The sequence below is a fragment of the Elephas maximus genome, chromosome 3 (genome assembly GCF_024166365.1).
Source record: "Elephas maximus indicus isolate mEleMax1 chromosome 3, mEleMax1 primary haplotype, whole genome shotgun sequence".
Classification (NCBI taxonomy): domain Eukaryota; kingdom Metazoa; phylum Chordata; class Mammalia; order Proboscidea; family Elephantidae; genus Elephas; species Elephas maximus.
The window spans coordinates 25,063,561-25,084,189 of NC_064821.1; the positions used below are offsets into that span (position 1 = coordinate 25,063,561).

At 40.6% G+C, this 20,629-nt stretch overlaps 1 protein-coding gene across 1 annotated transcript; it reads left to right on the forward strand.

Annotated features, from left to right (window-relative positions):
- Positions 1-17,326: 17,326 nt before the first annotated feature.
- Positions 17,327-18,256, forward strand: LOC126071131 (olfactory receptor 7D4-like). Its single transcript, XM_049875400.1, has 2 exons — positions 17,327-17,691; positions 18,007-18,256. The coding sequence occupies exons 1-2, from the start codon at positions 17,327-17,329 to the stop codon at positions 18,254-18,256; spliced, it is 615 nt and encodes a 204-aa protein (XP_049731357.1).
- The last annotated feature ends 2,373 nt before the right edge of the window (positions 18,257-20,629 follow it).

A 20,629-nucleotide genomic window follows, 5' to 3' on the forward strand; every position in this document is an offset into this window, starting at 1 on the left:
GATATATGATCCTTGGCTGGCAGTTTTTCTCCTTCAGTGCTCTATATATGACATCCCATTGTCTTCTTGACTGCATGGTTTCCGCTGAGTAGTCTGAACTTATTCTTATTGATTCTCCCTTGTAGGAGACCTTTCTTTTATCCCTGGCTGCTTTTAAAATTTTCTCTTTATCTTTGGTTTTGGCAAGTTTGATGATAATATGTCTTGGTGTTTTTCTTTTTTGATCAGTCTTAAATGGGGTTCGATGAGCATCTTGGATAGATACCCTTTCATCTTTCATGATGTCAGGGAAGTTTTCTGTTAGCAGAACTTCAACTATTCTCTCTGTGTTTTCTGTTATCCCTCCCTGTTCTGGGACTCCAATCACCCGCAAGTTATCCTTCTTCATAGAGTCGCACATGATTCTTAGGGTTTCTTCATTTTTTTTAATTCTTTTATCTGATTTTTTTTTCACCTATGTTGGTGTTAATTCCCTGGTCCTCCAGATTTCCCACTCTGCATTCTAATTGCTCGAGTCTGCTCCTCTGACTTCCTATTGTGTTGTCTAATTCTGTAATTTTATTGTTAATCTTTTGGATTTCTGAATTCTGTCTCTCTATGGATTCTTGCAACTTATTAATTTTTCCACTATGTTCTTGAATAATCTTTTTGAGTTCTTCAACTGTTTTATCAGTGTGTTCCTTGGCTTTTTTTGTAGATTGCCTTATTTCATTTCTGAGGTCATCACTGATGTCTTGAAGCATTCTGTAAATTAGGTTTTTATATTCTGTATCTGATAATTCCAGGATTGTAACTTCATTTGGGAGAGATTTTGATTCTTTTGTTTGGGGGTTGTAGAAGAAGTCATGGTCTGCTTCTTTATGTAGTTTGATATTGACTGCTGTCTCCGAGCCATCACTAAGATATTGTAGTGATTTATTCTATATTTGCTCACTGAGTCTTATCTTGTTTTGTTTTCTTTCAATATATGTGGGTGGGCTACTAGATTGTGCTGTCTTCATTGTTGTAGCCCTTGAATCACTAATGTCCTATTACCAGCTGGTTTGGGCTGTTACCAGATATATATGCCTGAGTCCATTCACTATTCTTGAGTAGAATATGATTTTGGGTCACCAAGTGTGTGATGCAACCTGTCACCTATCCACCTTGAGAAGTAGTGGTGACAGTTGTGTGCACCAGATTCTAGTAGCAGCTGGGGTTCACACTCCAGGGTGGGCAGGATGCTGATAGGCTTCCCCCAAGTGTCAGTGATGTAGGTGTGTCTCCATTCCTAAAGCACCTTGGTGGGTGGGCTCTGCAGCTGTACCTTAGGCCCCCAATGCAAGTACCGCTAGAGATCGGTCAGTTTCACCCTCCTTAAACCCCTAAGGCAGGAGGCTATGTGGTCTGGGGGGAGCTTCAGCCTTTAGTTCCCTGTTGTGGGTCAGTGAGGGCTCTGTTGAATAGGCGAGATATCAGACCTGGGAAACTTGTCTTTCCAGTAAATCCGCTAAAAAAAAATGCAGTCAGATCCCTATCAGAAATGCCTTTGCATTATAATAGCCACCTTGTTCCCTGTAGGGATGAAAGCTGGAGATTGTGGATCACATATGCTTGGCTGGAGCTGGTTCTGAATTTTTAGTCCAATTAGGAAAGGATTTTTGGTCCCTGGGTTTTTTGTGGTTGCTTCTCTCAGGCCTGAAGAATTGCTTAGGAAAAGACCAAAATAAATAAATAAATAAAAGAAAAAGCACGGAGCAGTTCTCCCTCTGGCTCAGGAAATTCCAATGTTAATGAAGTCGCCTGGGAAGGGGAGGGGGGTTCAGAAAAACAGGAGAGAGTAGGACCCTGGAATATAGACAAAGTTACTCATCTTGCTTGGGGTGACTGTTTTACCTGAGATTCCCGAGGGGCGCGTGGCCTGTGTGTGCTGGCTGGGTAGAGATTGCCCCCGAGGGTCAGGCCGACGTCCCGTACTTGCGCTGTCTCAGAAGCTGCGGTCAGTTCCTCTGCTGCCAATCCAAAGCCCAGCATCAAGGTTCCCCGGCTGGGACGCTGCACTCCCAGCTCCAAAAACTGTTGCTGCCTCCCTGTGACTTCTCCTCCCACCAGCCACATCCCGCACCGCCTGCGCTGACCAGTTGGGCCACCCCCCCAGGTCAGTTCAGGGGGTTGGGGCTGCACCCCATGTTTGCACTGTAACAGGATGTGGTGCTCAGCTCCCCTGCGCCCAGTCCAAAGCCCCGCACCAAGGTTCCCCGGCTGGGATGCTGCACTCCCGGCTCTAAAAACAGTTGCTGCCTCCCAGCGATTTCTCCTCCTGCTAGCCGCGTCGCCGCGCCGCCGACGCGGACCAGCTGGGCCCCCTCCCAGGGTCAGTTCAGGGAGGTAGGGCTGCGCCCCCTGTCTGTGCCGTCAGAGGATGTGGTGCTTAGCTCCCCTGCGCCCAGTCCAAAGCCCCACGCCAAGGTTCCCCGGCAGGGATGCTGCACTCCCGGCTCCAAAACCGGTCACTGCCTCCCAGTGACTTCTCCTCCCGCTAGCCGCCTCGCCGTGCCACCCGTGCTGACTGGCTGGGCCCCCTCCCGAAGTCAGTTCAGGGGGGTAGGGCTGCCCCCCGTGTTTGTGCCATCACAGAATGTTGTGCTCAGCTCCCGTGCACCCAGTCCAAAGCCCGGCGCCAAGGTTACCTGACTGGGATGCTGGCTCCAGGCTCCGAAAACAGTCGCTGCTTCCCTGTAGTTGTTCATTCTCCGTCTCTGTCACTCAGGTCAACTCTTTAAATCTGTGTTTGTTGGTCAGGGTTCGTAGATTGTCATGTATGTGATCGATTCACTTGTTTTTCCGAGTCTTTGTTGCCGGAGGGATCCAAGGCAGCGTCTACCTAGTCAGCCATCTTGGTCCCCCTTGTATAACTGTTTTATCAGTTTCCTGTATGAAATAATTTTCTTGGTGTTTTCCCTTTTCTTTATTGAATATTGACTGATAAATTATGTTTGGGGAATAAAGGTATTTGTAAAGTGTCTAAAATTGGAATGTACAAAGAACGTTTAGGAAAAAAAGGTGAATATAGATTATGTATCTTGGTCAAGGTTTTACAACTGAGGATTAAAGTGCTGGAAACATCTCTCTGATTTTTGTGGCTCTGTTGCTATTCTAAGATCATTCATTCACCAAGTCATCATGAATAAATTATATTTTATCTTATTTTTCATTAGTCTAGGATAGCAAACGGCCATGTTTTCCCTAAAGGGCAGCTCTAGACTTTCGCTTGCAACATTTTGATGAAACCTTATTGTTATGGTGTTTCCTTATCTTTGGGCTTTTTCTCTGTTCTAGTATATGGTAATGCACATGTCCTTTACATACATCACATAATTTCTGAGGGAGCAATTTGGGATGTTCTGATAACCTGCCCAATCAATAGATTAATTTACTGTCTTTTATCACTGAGTTAAATCACCTACAAATGTTCCTGATGAGAAATTTGGATAGTGGAGAATGGAAAGCACTGGACAGAGGATGACACCTTACCAGTTCGTGGGAAGAGACTTTGTTGTTGTCAGGTGCCCTCGAGTTGCTTCTGAGTCATAGCGACCTTATGTACGACAGAACGAAACACTGCTGGGTCCTGCACCATCTTAACCACCATTGTTATTCTTGACCCCAGTGTTTCAGCCACTGTCAATCTATCCTGTTGAGAATCTCCCTCTTTTTTGGTGACCCTCTACTTTACCAAGTATGATATCCTTCTCCAAGGACTGATTTCTCCTGATTACATGTCTGAAGTATGTGGGATGTAGTCTCGTCATCTTTGCATCTAAGGAGCATTCTAATACTTTTTCCGAGACAGATTTGTTCGTTCTTTGGCAGTCCATGGTATATTGAATATTCCTTGCCAACACCACAATTCAAAGGCATCGATTCTTCTTTGGACTTCCTTATTAATTGTTCAGCTTTTGCATGCACATGAGATGACTGAAAATACCATGGCTTGGGTCAGGCACACCTTAGTCTTCAAGGTGACGTCTTTGCTTTTCAACGCTGTAAAGAGGTCCTGTGCAGCAGATTTGCCCAATGCAACACTTCTATTGATTTCTTGACTGCTGTTTCCACTGGTGTTGATTGTGGATCCAGGTAAAATGAAATCCTTGACAACCTCAATCTTTTCTCTGTTTATCGTGATGTTGCTTATTGGTCCGTTTGTGAGGATTTTTATTTATTTATTTTGAGGTGTAATCCATACTGAAGTCTGTGGTCTTTGATTTTCATCAGTAAGTGCTTCAAGTCCTTGTCACTTTCACCAAGCAAATTGTGTCTGCATAATAAAGGTCTGTAATGAGTCTTCGTCTAATCTGTGGGAAGAGATAGCACTGACTGAAAATCAGGAAAGTAGTGTTCTGATTCTGTAGTTATGGCTCACTGCAAAATCAGTTCCATCTGTCCCAGAACTAAGTTTCATATCCTTTTCTGCAAACCTAGGAGTGACTCCAAAAAAAAAAAAAAAAAAAAAAAAAGATGTATTCAAGGTATTGTTTCCTTTTGATGTCTCCTGGTAGACTGTCCTCAGTGGTAATATTTTCTTCTTCCTCTTTAAATTTCAAGACTTAGATTGAGTAATACTTATTGACTGTGAATGAGGAAAAGACTGGAACGAAGTATGCCAGGGTTTCCTAATGGCTATCAAAAAACGGTGTACTCATCTTTGATATGGAATTGGAACCACAGATAAGAGAAAGGGTGTGGCATTTCGTGACACACCTCCAACCACATCTTGGGTTATAAACTGGATCATTTTGGCAACTCAGTGCACCTCATTGATCCTCAGAGTTCTCATCAAATTGTGATGAATAGTGCTAATCTTCCAAGGCCATTATAATGACTAAATATAATGTTGTCAAGGTTGGGTCAAATAATAGTTTCCCATCTACTGCTAACCCTTAATATCACTTTAATGAAGTTCATTTTAAGGGTGCATTCCAAGTATTAAAAAAGAACTCGATATTACAAATTGATTTTAGGCATAATATAAAACAATAAGGACATCAGACATGAAGAAAGGAAGAGGTCATCGATAAGACAGGAATGAAAGAAAAGACTAAGATGGATGTCAGTGGAGACTGAAACTTGCTCTCAAACATCGAGCAGCTAAAGCCAAAGGAAGAAATGATGAAGTAAAAGAGCTAAACAGAAGATTCCAAAGGCAGCTCGAGAAGACAAAGTAAAGTATTATAATGACATGTGGAAAGAGCTAGAGCTAGAAAACCAAAAGGGAAGAGCACGCTCAACATTTCTCAAGCTGAAAGAGGTGAAGAAAAAAAATTGAAGCCTCAAGTTGCAATACTGAAGGATTCTGTGGGGAAAATATTAAGCGACAGAGGAAGCATCAAAAGAAGATTGAAGGAATACACAGAGTCATTATACAAAAAGGAATTAGTCGACATTCAACCATTTCAAGAGGTAACATATGATCAAAAACTGATGGTTCCGAAAGAAGAAGTCCAAGCTGTACTGAAGGCACTGGTGAAAAGCAAGGATGGAATGTCAATTGAGATGTTTCAACAAAGGGGTGCAGCACTGGAAGGGCTCACTTTTCTATGCCAAGAAATTTGGAAGACAGCTACCTGGCCAGCCAATTGGAAGAGATCCATATTTATGCCTCTTCCCAGTAAAGGTGATCCAACTGAATGTGGAAATTATTGAACAATATCATTAATACCACATGCAAACAAAATTTTGCTGAAGATCATTCAAAAGCAGCAGCAGCAGCATATCAACAAGGAAGTGCCAGAAATTCAGGCAGGATTCAGAAATGGATGTGGAACCAGGGATATCATTGCTGATGTCTGATGGATCCTGGCTGAAAGTGGAGAATACCAGAAAGATGTTTACCTGTGTTTCATTGAGTAGGCAAAGGCATTCTACTCTGTGGATTATAACAAAATCTGAATAACATCGTGAAGAATGGGAATGCCAGAACACTTAATTGTGCTCATGAGGAACCTGTACACAGATGAAGAGGCAGTTGTTTGGACAGAACAAGGGTTCTGTTAAAGTCAGGAAAGGTGTGTGTCAGGGTTGTATCCACTCGCCATACCTATTCATTCTGCGTGCTGAGCAAATAATCTGAGAAGCTGGAGTATATGAAGAAGAATGGGGCACCAGAATTGGAAGAAGACTCATTAACGACGTATGTTATGCAGATGACATAATCTTGCTTGCTGAAAGTGAAGAGGACTTGAAGCACGTAGTGATGAAGATCAAAGACAGCCTTCGGTATGGATTACACCTCAACATAAAGAAAACAAAAATCCTCACAACTAGACCAATAAGCCACATCACCATAAATGGAGAAAAGTTTGAAGGTGTCAAGGATTTCATTTTACTTGGATCCGCAATCAATACCCATGGAAGCAGCAGTCAAGGAATCAAAAGACGCATTGTATTGGACAAATCTGTTGCAAACCCACTGCCGTTGAGTCGATTCTGACTCAGTGACGTGTAGGACAGAGTAGAACTGCCCCACAGAGTTTCCAAGTAGTGCCTGGTAGATTTGAACTGCCAACATCTTGGTTAACAGCTGTAGCACTTAACCACTATGCCACCAGGGTTTCTATCTTTTGCAAGGGTCACCTTTAAAGTGTTGAGAAGCAAAGATGTTGCCTTGAAGACCAAGGTGTCCCTGACCCAAGCCATGATGTTTTCAATCACATCATATGTATGTGAAAGCTGGACAATGGATAAGGAAGAGCGAAGAAGAATCGATGCCTTTGAATTGTGGTGCTGGCAAAGAATATAGAGTATATCATGAACTACTGAAAGAGCTAACAAATCTGTCTTGGAAGAAATACAACTAGAATGCTCATTAGAAGCAAGGATGGTAAGACTGTATCTTACTCACTTTGGACTTGTTGTCAGGAGGGATCAGTCCCTGGAGAAATAAATCATGCTTGGTGAAGAAGGGGGTCAGGGAAAAGGAGGAAGACCCTCAACGAGATGAAACAACACAGTGGCTGCTAAAACGTAACAAGATTTGTCAATGACTTTGGAAACTGATCCTGTCTTTCCATTATGTTTAATATTAAATATTTGCAACTCTCCAAGGACAGTGCTTATCATCTATGTCTCCAATCCACCTTTACACATTTTCCATTTGGTCTCCCCAAAATTATTCTCAGCCATTTATCCTAAGACGGCATCCATTTGTCCACATTCAGTTTTCCTTGGTGTATGTTCAAAATTTCCACATAGCAGTTAACGACAAGTTATTCTCCTAGTTCTTCAGAACAGAGAAGGTTTAGTCAGGTAGCTACATGGGTAGGATGTAAAAGGTCGAATACATCATCATTCCACATTATCTACTAGAGAAAAACAAACAAGAAAAAAAAAACTACATAATTATAAAGCACTTTTTGTTGAAGATTTCAAGAGTTCTGAACATAAGGAAATCTAAGGAAAATTGCATTCTGGAGCGAAGTGAGCCCTTTCTAGTGAAGCGAAAATTAGAAGCTACTGGGAATAATTTTTGAATTTGTTCATGGAATGGTTGTGACTGGCCCAATATTGGTGGAAGGATTCTGCTGACATTAGAGAAACAGGAGGGGCTTCTGACTGCAAGACCAGAAGTACAAGGTGGATTTTGTAGGAATTCTGCTATGTGTCCTTTTTTTCTCCAGAGAATGTTTGCTGAGAGCATGGTGGTGCAATGGATTGTGACTATACTGGAAAGCAGAGGGACCTCTCTAGCTTCTGGTGGTGCTTAGAGCCACTGTCCTTATAGAGCGTGAAACTCTTGTAGTGTGTAGCTTCTACGATTCTCCCAACAAACCTCACTGACCTCTTGTATTCATGTTCTTGTTGATAACCATCCGCTAGAGTGTGTACTGAACTCAGTTAATTGCTTCCGTCAAAGAAAATTTGGAAAACTACTGGAATATCACTTCCAACAATGGGGTGTAAAAAAGAATCTGGCTTTCATCTTGCCAGCCCTCTCCTGCTCTCTGGCCAGCCTATTCTTATGAAAATCAGCGTTCATGTTGTCAGCTGCCTGATGGAGAGGCCCACGTGGTCAGAAGTGAAAGGAAGCCTCTGGCCAACCACCTGTGAGGAGCAAATCCTGCCAACTGACTTCTGAGTAATCTTGGAACTGAATATATTTCCAGTCAAACCTTGAGGTGACTGGAGCCCTTGCTGACATTGTGAATGCAGCCTTCCCTGAGGCCCATAGAGGTATTTGGGTGAAGGATCAAGTTACCAAATAAGTACAACAAAATAAATAGTTTTCTAAAGTACCAACATATATAAACCACAGAAAAATTAGAACTGGCAAAATTTGAAATAGAAAAAATATAAAATGCCAACACATTAAAATCCAAACCTCATGCAATGGCTACAGAAAGAAGATAGGATGTTCTCCTTCATGACATAAATATTACTTCAGAAACTGAAAATAGTTTCAGATTCTTGACGTAAAAGATCTCTTGTTGTCATTGTTATTAGGTACTTTCAAGTACTTCTTCTCTTAATGACCCCATGTGATGGAGCAGAACTGCCCCATAGAGTTTTCTATGCTGTAATCTTTATGGGAACAAATCTCCAGCTCTTTCTCCTGTGGCATTTCTAAGTGGCTTCCAACTGCCAAACTTTCTGTTAGCAGCCGAGCACTTAAGTGCTATGCCAACAGGGCTTTTATAGAATATTTAATCCTCTCTAAACTACTTGATTCATTTAATGGGTTTGAGGATATTAAACCACACATTGATTGTTTAGATTGAAAAATTGAACAAAAAAGTGTCTGATTTCTATGTGAAGATCTGTACAACTTGGTAATTAGAGGTGAGGAATGTAGTTGAGCTTCCTCCTTAGAATGGCAGGGCCCAGACACTAGGGACATTCACTTTCTACTCTTCCTGCTTCATTAGTACTAACAAGTCTTCAGAGATTGGAAAAATATGAACCAATTTGGCTAATTGTGAGCTCTAGGCATTGAGCTCCCCAAGCCATACAACTGTAAATATCCCACCTGTGCACTCAAGTCCTTCAGTTTGCTTTCCCAGTGCAGCAAGGTCCATAACTATGTCTCTCCTCTGCATTGGTCCTTTGAATCAGGAGGTCCACACCTGAACCTCTCTTCTGGTGAGTCCTGAGGAAGGAGCCTAGACCATCATCACTTATTAGGCAAGACAGTGGTGGTGGACCCACACTCCTTGGTCATGCCCCGGCAGAGACCTGGCACAATCCATTAAGTGCCATGGAAGTCAGTGGACATAGTGGGGCTGGAAAGCAGGTTCCTCCTCATCAGGACAGTTAACACAATTGAGATGACCATAGGGAAGGCCGTGAAATGCTAAGTTTCAGATCAGAGGCCTGTCGGGTTTCTATTCCTGGTTTTGGTATAGGTCTGAGAAGGCATCTTCAGATTTTTAATTTCTTCAACATTGGTTCTAGCTCCCACAGGCACTTCCTTACTGAACAAGAAATGAGTGCCTCTCACCTGTCCCCTAATACTTCAACTTGATTTAGTTGATGATGATGATAGCCATGATGATGAGGATGATGGTAGTAACCATAGCATGGTGAAAGTTTACGGAAGTTTGCCTAGTGCCAGGATCTGAACTAAGTTTTCTGTGTAACTTGTTTCCTTTTTCTGCACAACCATGACTAGAGAAGAGAATACACTTTCTGTCATTTCATAGAAGAGAAAATGAGCAGTCTTTTTTTGTAACTTGTTTCAGGTCTTGGGCCAGAAAATGTTGAAGCCAGGTTTGAATGCAGGCAGTGTGACACCAGACACAGGGCACCTGGCCATATTCTCCCCTGCTATTATCACCATGTCATTTTGCCTCCTTGGTCTCTCCACACAAAGAACCCCTGCTCACTGTTCTCTTTAGTGGGGGGTTCTGCTCTACCACAATGGACAGTGGTGGGTGCCTTTTGGTGTCTCCACTGTCAGAAAGCTAGTTAAGAACACAGGAGAAGATCACATCATGAGTTGGCAGATGGTAATTAGGACAGAACTCTCTCTTGCCTCTTCTCCCTGAATTTAACTTGATTGTCATTTAACGTATGTCAGTCTTGAAGTCAGAAAAACTGAATCTTAGGTTTCATTCCCAGTCAGGATTCTGGAATAAGTTTAAAGGTGTAAGTTAAGATGTATCTTTTGTTAAGTCCCCTGGACTTTTGCTTTAAACACTTTAAAATCTTAGGAAACAGGGTAAAGGTGGTCGGTGCGTGGGCCTCAGTGACTTACAATTTAATGTGAACCCTGTCTGCTCTACTTATGATCTGTGTGCCATGGGATAAGTTCTTAGTATCTCTCTGCCTCTACATTGCAATCTGTGTCGATCCACAGCTGATAGAGAGATATGCATTACTGTATGTATTGAACAGATAATGCATATTATATATGTGATTAAATATGTGATGGTTATAGTCAGGGCACATTAATTTTACATATTATTATTATTAATATGAATTAGATGAAGCTTCATACCGTTCAACTAATGTATCCTGTGATCTGATGGTTTTGTTTGTCTGGATCCCTATGAGAGCATTTTATTTGCATTTTTATACAAGTAGATATGGAATACATGGAAGTGAACACTGAGTCTCATTCCTTTCTGATTCCCCAGAGCCTATCCCGTGCTTGGCACAGAGTAGACTACAATCAAAAGGACAATAACAAATTTGTGTTAAATATGGCTTGGTTCCTTTGTGCCTTGTTTCACAGCATCAGAGCATAGGCTGTATTGCTTACAGGTTGAGCGGTTTCCTGCCTATGCTTTCAACCCTCCAAGCATGTCTCACTAGTTGTGAACTAGAGACAAGAAAAAATAGGGAATGATTATGTCTGTATCATGGACTATCCAGGGGACATATTTATTTAATAGAGTGTAGAACTTTCAATGATTTTTTAAAAAATTGTGGAGATATTAATAAAGATGAAAACTAAAAAGGAAAAACAGAGAAAGAGAAAGGGAATGTACATCTTACTATGTGCACCTAGGTATATTTTATTATTTCAAATACATTTTATGTTTGAATTTCCTGGGACATATTAGGCTTCCATCTTCCCCAATCAAACAACAACAACGAAAAAAACTGGGATTTTATTTCAACAATAAACCCACTACTGTTATATTAATTCAAATTCTGATTAAAAATCAATGTCCAAGTATTTATTAAGTGCCAAACCTTTGTTAGCTGCAACATGCATCCTAATGATGGGTATGATTCTGCCTATTTCCAGGTAAGAGAGGCTGAGAGATTTACCTGCACTCCACATTTAGTGTGTGACAGATATGGGATTTGGACCTTGCCCTCCTGATTCCTATCCCAGGGCTCTGTCTCCTCCAGCAGACCTGAATGATTGTGTTTCTTGTCAAATGAGCAAATGGAGACTGAACCATTGATTCTTCCTCTTACAACTCGGTGAGCTGATCTGTGAATTAAGAGAATGGGCCAGATGTTTTATAGGGAACTTTATAGTGTGAATCTCGTGGACTGTAGGGTTTTCTATGAATAGTAATGCATTTTATTGCATACTCAGGAAATCTGAACTATGGGAATATTATTTCCTATATTTAAAAAATGAAAATAGTTTGTTGTCGAGTTGGTTCTGACTCATAGTTAGACCATACGATAGAGTAGAACTGCCCCGCAGTGTTTCCAAGGAGCATCTGGTTGATTTGAAGTGGTGCCATTTTGGTTAGCAGCCAAACACTTAACCACTGTGCCTCCAGGGTGCCATTATTCCCTATGCTGGATGGTAATTTTCATGTGGATCTGTCATAGAATGACCATTACCAGACAACTTTCATGGGTATTAGATTCCATACCTTGAAATAAGAGCATGTATTTGTGTCTGACTTTCTATTGGTAAACAAATGTTGGCAAGTAATAGTAAATTTGAACATGCATTAATTTTACACCGTCAACAACTATGCTCCATGCACATAAAATATAGAAATTCTCAATTGTGACTAATAAATTAATACATCATTAATGATATGTAAATAAATAAGAAATTTTCAGTGGTGAATAATATGTACATTGGAGGAAGAATTTTACTATGATGGTCTTAATAAGAAATTGACATAAAATGATCCTTTGCTTAGTAATACCATGCACCATTTAAAGCATTTGAAATAGATGTGTGTACTTTCCCAGAGACAGTTAAAACACAATGTTGTGGTAGATGATAACTTCCATGAGACAATATGTGTAGGATTATACTATTTAGGTAGATTTTCAGGAAAACTGGTTATGGATACATAAATTAATACTAATATTATAAAATTATTGAGAAGAAAATGTACCCACAAAATTTATGACAGAGATTGTTTTTGGGGACCAGGTGTGTGGAGAAATAGGATCATACACTGAGAGCAAGAAAACCCAAGTTTTAATGGTAATATTTTAAATCTCTGAAATAGGAGTTATGAAGTAAATATTATTAAATGCTTATATAATTAATGTTGGCAGTAGATATTAATGATAAAAATAGTTCACATTGATGAAGCACTTACAAAAGTCTGACAATCATGTAAAGCAGTTGTTCTCAACCCTGGCTGTTCTTCAGGATGACCGAGGGACTCTCATGTAGAGTCTGATTTAATGAGTTCTGGAATGTGGCCAGCTGGTCAGTATTTTTTAAAAGATCCATAGACAATTATAATGATCCACTAGCATAGAAACCACTGGCATAAGGACTTTATATGTATTATTTAATGTAATTTCTTTCTACAACGCTAAATGTCAGGTTTAATTAGTACATATATTTCAGCAAATTACCTATGTGTTATTTCATATTATCCTCTGTTCTTTTCAGTTTTATGGATTCCCAAATGAAGTCATATTGGACCTACTAATAGAAATGAAGAAATGAGTTGCCATCAGGGAGCTGAAATGAAGAGAATTTCAATCCCCTCATTAAGGAAGGATTGACTTGGAAAGCTCTTAAGTAGGCCTAAGATGACTGGGTTCCAAATCTGGCTCTTCGGTTATGACTATTTCATTTTAATTTAGAATCCAGCTAATGAGGTCCCCAGGTGAAGCAAACAGTTTCAGGTCAACTACTAACCTAATGGTTGGTGGTTCAAACACACCCTTCAGCTCCATGAAAGAAAGGTCTGGTGATCTGCTTGTGTAAAGATTGTTCTTGGTGTTGCTGGGTGCCATCGAATCTGTTTCAACTCATAGAGACCTTATGTACTACAGAATGAAACACTGCTCAGCCCTGCGCCATCCTCACAATCATTGTTACACTTGGCTCACTGTTGCAGCCACTATGTCAATCCATCTGTTTGAGGGCCTTCCTCTTTTTCACTGACCCTCTACCAAGCATGGTGTCCTTCTCCAGGGACTGATCCCTCCTGATAACATGTCCAAAGTATGTAAGACACAGTCTCACCATCCTTGCTTCCAAGGAGCATTCTGATTGTACATCTTCCAAGACAGATTTGTTTGTTCTTTTGGCAGTGCATGGTATATTCAATATCCATTGTTGACACCACAATTTGAAGGAGTCAATTCTTATTTGATCTTCCTTACTCATTGTCCAGCTTTCACACTCATATGAGGTGATTGAAAATACTGTGGATTGGGTGAGGCACACCTTAGTCTTCCAGGTGATATCTTTGCTTTTCAACACACTAAAGAGGTCTTTTGCAACAGATTTGCCCAATGCAATGCGTCTTTTGATTTCTTGACTGCCATTTCCATGGGTATTGATTGTGGACCCAAGTAAAATGAAATCCTTTACAACTTTAGTCTTTTCTCTGTTTATCATGATGTTGCTTATTGGTCCTGTTGTGAAGGTTTTTGTTTTCTTTATGTTGAGGTGTAATCCATACTGAATGAAAGCAGTGGTCTTTGATCTTCATCACTACGTGCTTCAAGTCCTCTTCACTTTCAGCAAGCAAGGTTGTGTCCTATGCATAATGCAGGTTGTTAATAAGTCTTCCTCCAATCTTGATGCCCTGTTGTTCTTCACAGAGTCCAGCTTCTTGGATTATTTGCTCAGCATAAAGACTAAATACACCAAAACCCATTGCCATCAAGTCGATTCCGACTCATAACAACCTTATAAGGCAGAGTAGAACCACCCCAACAGTTTCCAAGGATTGCCTGGTAGATTCGAACTGCCAGACTTTTGGTTAGCAGGCATAGCTCCTAACGACTATACCATCAGGGTTTGCACAGATTGAATAGGTATGGTGAAATGACAAACCCTGGTGCACATCTTCCCTGACTTTAAAACATGTGGTACCCCCTTGCTGTGTTCCAACAACTGCCTCTTGATTTGTGTACAGATTTCTCATGAACACAACTAAGTATTCAGGAATTCCCATTCTTCCAAATGTTATCCATAATTTGTTATGATGCACAGAGTTGAATGCCTTTGCATAGTCAACAAAACACAGGTAAACTTCTTTCTGGTATTTTCTGCTTTCAGCCAGGATCCATCTGACATCATCAATGATATCCCTGGTCCCAAGTCCTCTTCTGAATCAGGCCTGAATTTCTGGCAGTTTCCTGTGGATATACTGCTGCAGCTGCTTTTGAATGATATTCAGCAAAATTTTGCTTGTGTGTGATATTAATGATATCATTCCATAATTTCCGCGTTTGGTTGGATCACCTTTCTTGGGAATAGGCACAAATATGGATCTCTTCCTGACAGTTGGCCTGGTAACTGTCTTCCAAATTTCTTGGCATAGACAAGTGAGCACTGCTAGCACTACATCCATTTGTTGAAACATCTCAATGGATATTTCATCAATTCCTGGAGCCCTGTTTTTCACCAGTGCCTTCATTGCAACTTGTTATTCCTTCATTACCATTGGTTCCTGATCATATGCTACCTCCTGAAATGGTTGAATGTCAACCAATTCTTTTTGGTGTAGTGACTCTGTGTATTCTTTCCAGCTTCTTTTGATGCTTCATGCCTCGTTTAATATTTTCCCCATAGAATTTTTCACTATTGCAACTTGAGGCTTGAATATTTTCTTCAGTTCTTTCAGCTTGAGAAATGCCCAGCATGTCCCTCCCTTTTGTTTTTCTATCTCCAGCTCTTTGCACATTTCATTATAATACTTTACTTTTTCTTCTCTATCCACCATTTGAAATCTTCTGTTCAGTTCTTTTACTTTATCATTTCTTCCTTTTGCTTTAGCTATTTGGCATTCAAGACCAAGTGTCAGAGTCTTTTCTGACATGTATTTTTGTCTTTTCTGTCTTTTTAATGACCTCTAGCTTTCTTTATGGATGGTGTCCTCAATGTCATAACACAACTCATCTGGCCTTTGGTCATTAGTGTTCAAGTCATCAAATCTATTCTTGACATGGTCTCTAAATTCAGGTGGGATATACTCAAGGTTGTAGTTTGACTCTCATTGACTTGTTCAAATTTTCCTCAGTTTTAACTTTTACTTGCATATGAGCAATTGATGGTCTGTTCTGCATTCGGTCCCTAACCTTCTATGGCAGATGATATTGAGCTTTCCTGTTGTCTTTTTTCACAGATGTAGTCAATATGATTCCTGTGTATTCCATCTGGCAATGTCTATATGTATAGTCACCTTTTATGTTGGTGAAAAAAAGGTATTTGCAATAAAGAATTCATTGGTGTTGCAAAATTCTGTGATGCAAGCTCCGGTATTGTTTCTATCACCAAAGCCATATTGTCCAACTACCTATCCTTCTTCTTTATTTCCAGCTTTTGCATTCCAATCACCAGTAATTATCAATGCATCCTGATTGCATTTTTCGATCCATTTCAGACTGCAGAAGCTGGTGAAAATCTGCAATTACTTTGTCTTTGGCCTTCGTGGTTGGTGAGTAAATTGAATAACTAACTGGCGTTCCTTGTAGGCGTAAGGATATTATTCTATCACCGATGGCATTGTACTTCAGGATAGATCTTGAAATTTTCTTTTTGAAAATGCGTGCAATGCCGTTCTTCTTCAAGTTGTCATTCGTGGCATGGTGGACCATAGGATTGTCCAATTCAAAATGGCCAGTACTAGTTCATTTCAGCTCACTAATGCCTAGGATATCGATGTTTATGTGTTCCATATCAGTTTTGATGACTTCCAGTTTCCCAAGATTCATACTTTGTACGTACCACCTTCTGGTTATGAATGGATGTTTGCAGCTGTTTCTTCTCATTTTGAGCCATGGCACATCAGCAAATGAAGGTCCAAAAGCATGACTTCATCCACATCATTAAGGTCGACTCTACTTTGAGGAGGCAGCTCTGCCCCAGTGGTATTCTGAGTGCCTTCCAATCTGTTGGGCTCATCTTCTGGCACTATATCAGACAATATTGCCCTGCTATTCATAAGGTTTTCCACTGGCTCATTCTTTTTAGAAATAGACTGCTGAGTCCTTCTTCCTAGTCAGTCTTAGTCTGGAAGCTCAGCTGAAACCTGTCCGCCATGGATGACCCTGCCAGTATTTGAATATTGGTGGCATACCTTCCCCCACATGTCTGTCCATTTGTGATATTGTGGGAGCTTGTGTGTTGCTATGATGCTGGAAGCTATGCCACCTGTATTCTGTAAAGCTTAAGGACAAGAAAATCTTGTGGAGCAGTTCTATTCTGTAATGTATAGGATTGCCATGAGTCAGAATCCACATAAAAGCATTTTTTAAAAATGTGTTCCTATCACTTAATTGTTGTTTTTTAAAGATTCCAGATCAAGGAAATTCATTGCACAGTACTTGGATAAAATAAAGTACATTTGACTACTTTTAAAAAGTAGTTGCCGTTAAGTGGATTCTGATAGGTATCGACACTATGTGTGTCAAAGTAGAACTGTGCTCCATGGGGTTTTCAGTGACTGATTTTTCATAAGTAGATCACCAGGCCTTTCTTTTGAGGTGCCTCTGGGTGGGCTTCCACCGTTTGCTTAGCAGCCGAGTGTGTTAACTTCTTGCCTACCCTGGGACTGCAAGTGTTTCCTAGTGTCCTTTAATTGAAATAATTTTTTTTATTAAAAGAAGGATATTTCTTACTGCATATATTTCCCTCATAGAGGGATCTGATATATTGCTCCTTCTATAAATTTTTTATTTTAAAAGGTCCTTGCCATCCTAATATTCTTTAGGCCAACATCTCTAAAGTTGGGTTGAGTATAGAAACAGGAGAAAAACAAGGAAGTAGTTCCGAGAAGTACAGTAGAGGGGCTTGCTACTACAGAGTAATTTTGCTGCAGTAATTAGAATATGAGGTCCATAATGTGAACACTTGTGAATTTGTCTACTTTACGTGTGCATTTCTTGAATTTGAAATACAGACACAATAACAATCCTCTTTTCTGTTTCCAAAAGCTCTCTCAGGTATATGGAGCCAAAGAATCTAACAGATGTCTCAGAATTCCTCCTCTTGGGCCTCTCCGAGGACCCAGAACTGCAGCCCCTCCTCTTTGGGCTGTTCCTGTCCATGTACCTGATCACTGTGACTGGGAACCTTCTCATCATCCTGGCTGTCACCTCTGACTCCCATCTCCACACCCCCATGTACTTCTTCCTCTCCAACCTGTCCTTGACTGATATCAGTGTCATTTCCACTACAGTCCTAAAGATGCTAGTGAACATCCAGACACACAGCAAATCCATCACCTATGCAGGCTGCCTGACACAAGTGTCCTTTTTCTATCTCTTTATATGCCTGGACAGTCTGCTCCTCACTGTGATGGCTTATGACCGGTTTGTGGCCATCTGTCACCCCCTGTACTACACAGTCATCATGAACCCCCGCCTCTGTGGCTTGCTAGTTTTGGTATCTTTTTTCATCAGCCTTTTGGACTCCCTGCTGCACATTTCTATGATGTCACAACTTACCTTCTGCACAGATGTGAAAATTCCTCATTTCTTCTGTAACCCTCCTCAACTCTTTCAATTTGCATGTTCTGACACCTCCATCCATATCTTATTAGTATATTGTAGTGGTACCATCTTTGGTGGTGTTCCAACCTCAGGGTTCCTTTTCTCTTACACTTGAATTACTTCTTCCATTCTGAGAATCTCATCGTTAGGTGGGAAGTATAAAGCCTTTTCCACCTGTGGCTCTCACCTTACAGTTGTTTGCTTATATTATGGAACAGGTCTTGGAGTGTACTTCAGTTCAGCTGCCACATCTTCCTCCAGGATGTGTGCAGTGTCCTCAGTGATGTACACCGTGGTGACCCCCATGCTGAACCCCTTCATCTACAGTCTGAGAAACAGGGACATCAAGAAGGCCCTCTGGAGGCTCCTCAGCAGAAGTGTCTAATATTAAAACTTGTGCTATCTTTTTTGACATGTGGATTGGAAAAGATGGCAAAACCTAACATCTGCAATCATAAGTCTTACCTCTTAGTTACATAAGTTTTGTAGCTCTCAGAGGTTTCAGCATGGAGATCTCGTATATGAACATTGCTTCCCTTGTCACATGCTTACTGGGATAGTGGGAGTATTCTGGGATATGTCAATCAGCTTGATGGATCAAATCCCGTTGTAGTTATGGAGCCTTCTGTAGCTTCTCATCTATGACCCACGATTTCCGGTATAATGCACAACTCTATTTTTATGTACTTAGAATCTTCAGCCTTTACTTTGTATCTAACAGAACAGTATATGCAGGTTATGTGTGAGAATGCATGTCACTGGTCCTAAGCCTTGACTTCATAATGGAATCATCTAGGAAGCTAAAAAATATTGATGCTTTGGTCCTACCACTATGGATTCTCGTTTAATTGGAACACTATGTGGTTTGAGCATCAGAATTTTAGTGCATCACAGGTGGTTTTGATGTTCAGTGTGAGAACTACTAATCTTTTCAGACTTTTTTCAAAGATGACCATGTTTTGGGGGGTCTTTTACTCCTCCTGAGCAAATGCTCAAGATCTCAAAGTGATCAGAGCTCACAATGGGCTAGGTATGAGAGAATTTACCCTAACAACCAGTAAGTGATTTTCCTCAATATTGGTGATATTTCTCCTCTTATCTTCTCCCTGTATATCATGTTGCTGTGAGCTGCCTCCCTGACACATGGTGACCACAAGCACAACAGAAGAAAATACTACCTATCCTGCACCTTCTGCATAATCCATTGTGGATCAGACCCTTGTGATCCACAGGGCTTTCACTGACTGATTTTTTTAAGTAGATCACCAGGCGTTTTTTTGTAGTCCACCTTAGCATGGATTCTCTGCTGAAACCTAGTCAGCATTTTAGCAGAATGCATGCCTCTGTTGACATGTGGTTGCTGCACAAAACGTACATCGCATGGGAATCAAACCTGGTCTTCCACATGGAAGGTGAGAATTCTACCAATGAACCACCACCGCTTTTGCCCTGCACACAATAAAGTTGGTCATGTGTGCTTATTGATAAGCTATTGTCTCCCTTCTCCAGATTCACCCTTCTTTATTCTGTGATGCTGGGGCTGGAGAGGGAAGGATCTGTAAACCACTGTTCTGATTTCCCATCTGGTTTTATTGTTAAGTTCTTCTAATAAAGATCAGTAAACATTACCACACACTGATAAGCCCAACATTTCCTTATACCTCTTCCCTTAGACCCTGATATGGTAGCTGCTTTCCACATAACTATTTCTGCATTGCCGCATTGCTCCTCTTTGTCTTTCAGTCCTTGTTTAACTATTTTACCAGTTTCCTGTATGAAATGCTCTTCATGGTGTTTTCAATTTTCTTTATTGAATCCTGACTGATAAATTGTATTTGAGGAATAAAGTTATGTGTGAAGTGTCTAAAATTGGAACGTTAGAAAGTATGCTTAAGAAAAAAAGGTAGATGTAAATGGCATGCCTTGGTCGAGGTCGTACAACTGAGAATTAAGGTGGTGATATCATATTTCCAATTACTGTGGCTGTGTTGGTGCTCTAGGATCATCAATTCATGGAATCATTATGAATAAATTAAATTTTATCTTATTTTTCATTAGTCTAGAATAGCAGAGGATCACGTTTTCAGGAAAGGAGAGCCCTTGTTTTTCCTTGTAAGAGACTGATGAAGACATGACTGTGTTAGCAGCTTTCCTTGTCTTTGGGCTCTTTCTGTGTTCTAATACATGGGTGTGCAATGTCCTTTAGAAATAATGGCATAATTTCTGAGGGAGGAATTTTGGATGCTCAGAAAAAGTGCCTAACCAATAGCTTAATTTACTCTGTCTTTTACCACTGAGTTCAATCCCCTACAAACTTTCCTGATGAGAAGCTTTGATAATGGAGAATCAGAGTGCACTTGCCAGACGATGAGACCATACCAGTTTGTGGGAAGAGATAGTCCTCATTAAAAAAACAGGGAAGTAGTATTATGATTCTATGGTTATGCCTAACTGCAATGAGACTTAGGAGTCCCATCTACCCTAGAACTAAGTCGTATATTCATTTCTGCAAACCGATGAACGGTGAAAAAAATCGATGAATTCAAGATATTGTTTCCTTTTGATATCTCATGGTACTCTCTCCTCAAAGGTAGCATTTTCTTCTTCCTATTCAAGCATCAAGACTTAGAATGAGTGATACTATTACATTAATGGTATAAATGAGGAAGTGCCTGGAAGGAAATATGTCAGAGTTTCCTAATGACAGAAAGGGGTGTACTTATCTTTGATATGGATGAGGAACTGCAGGTTGTGGAAA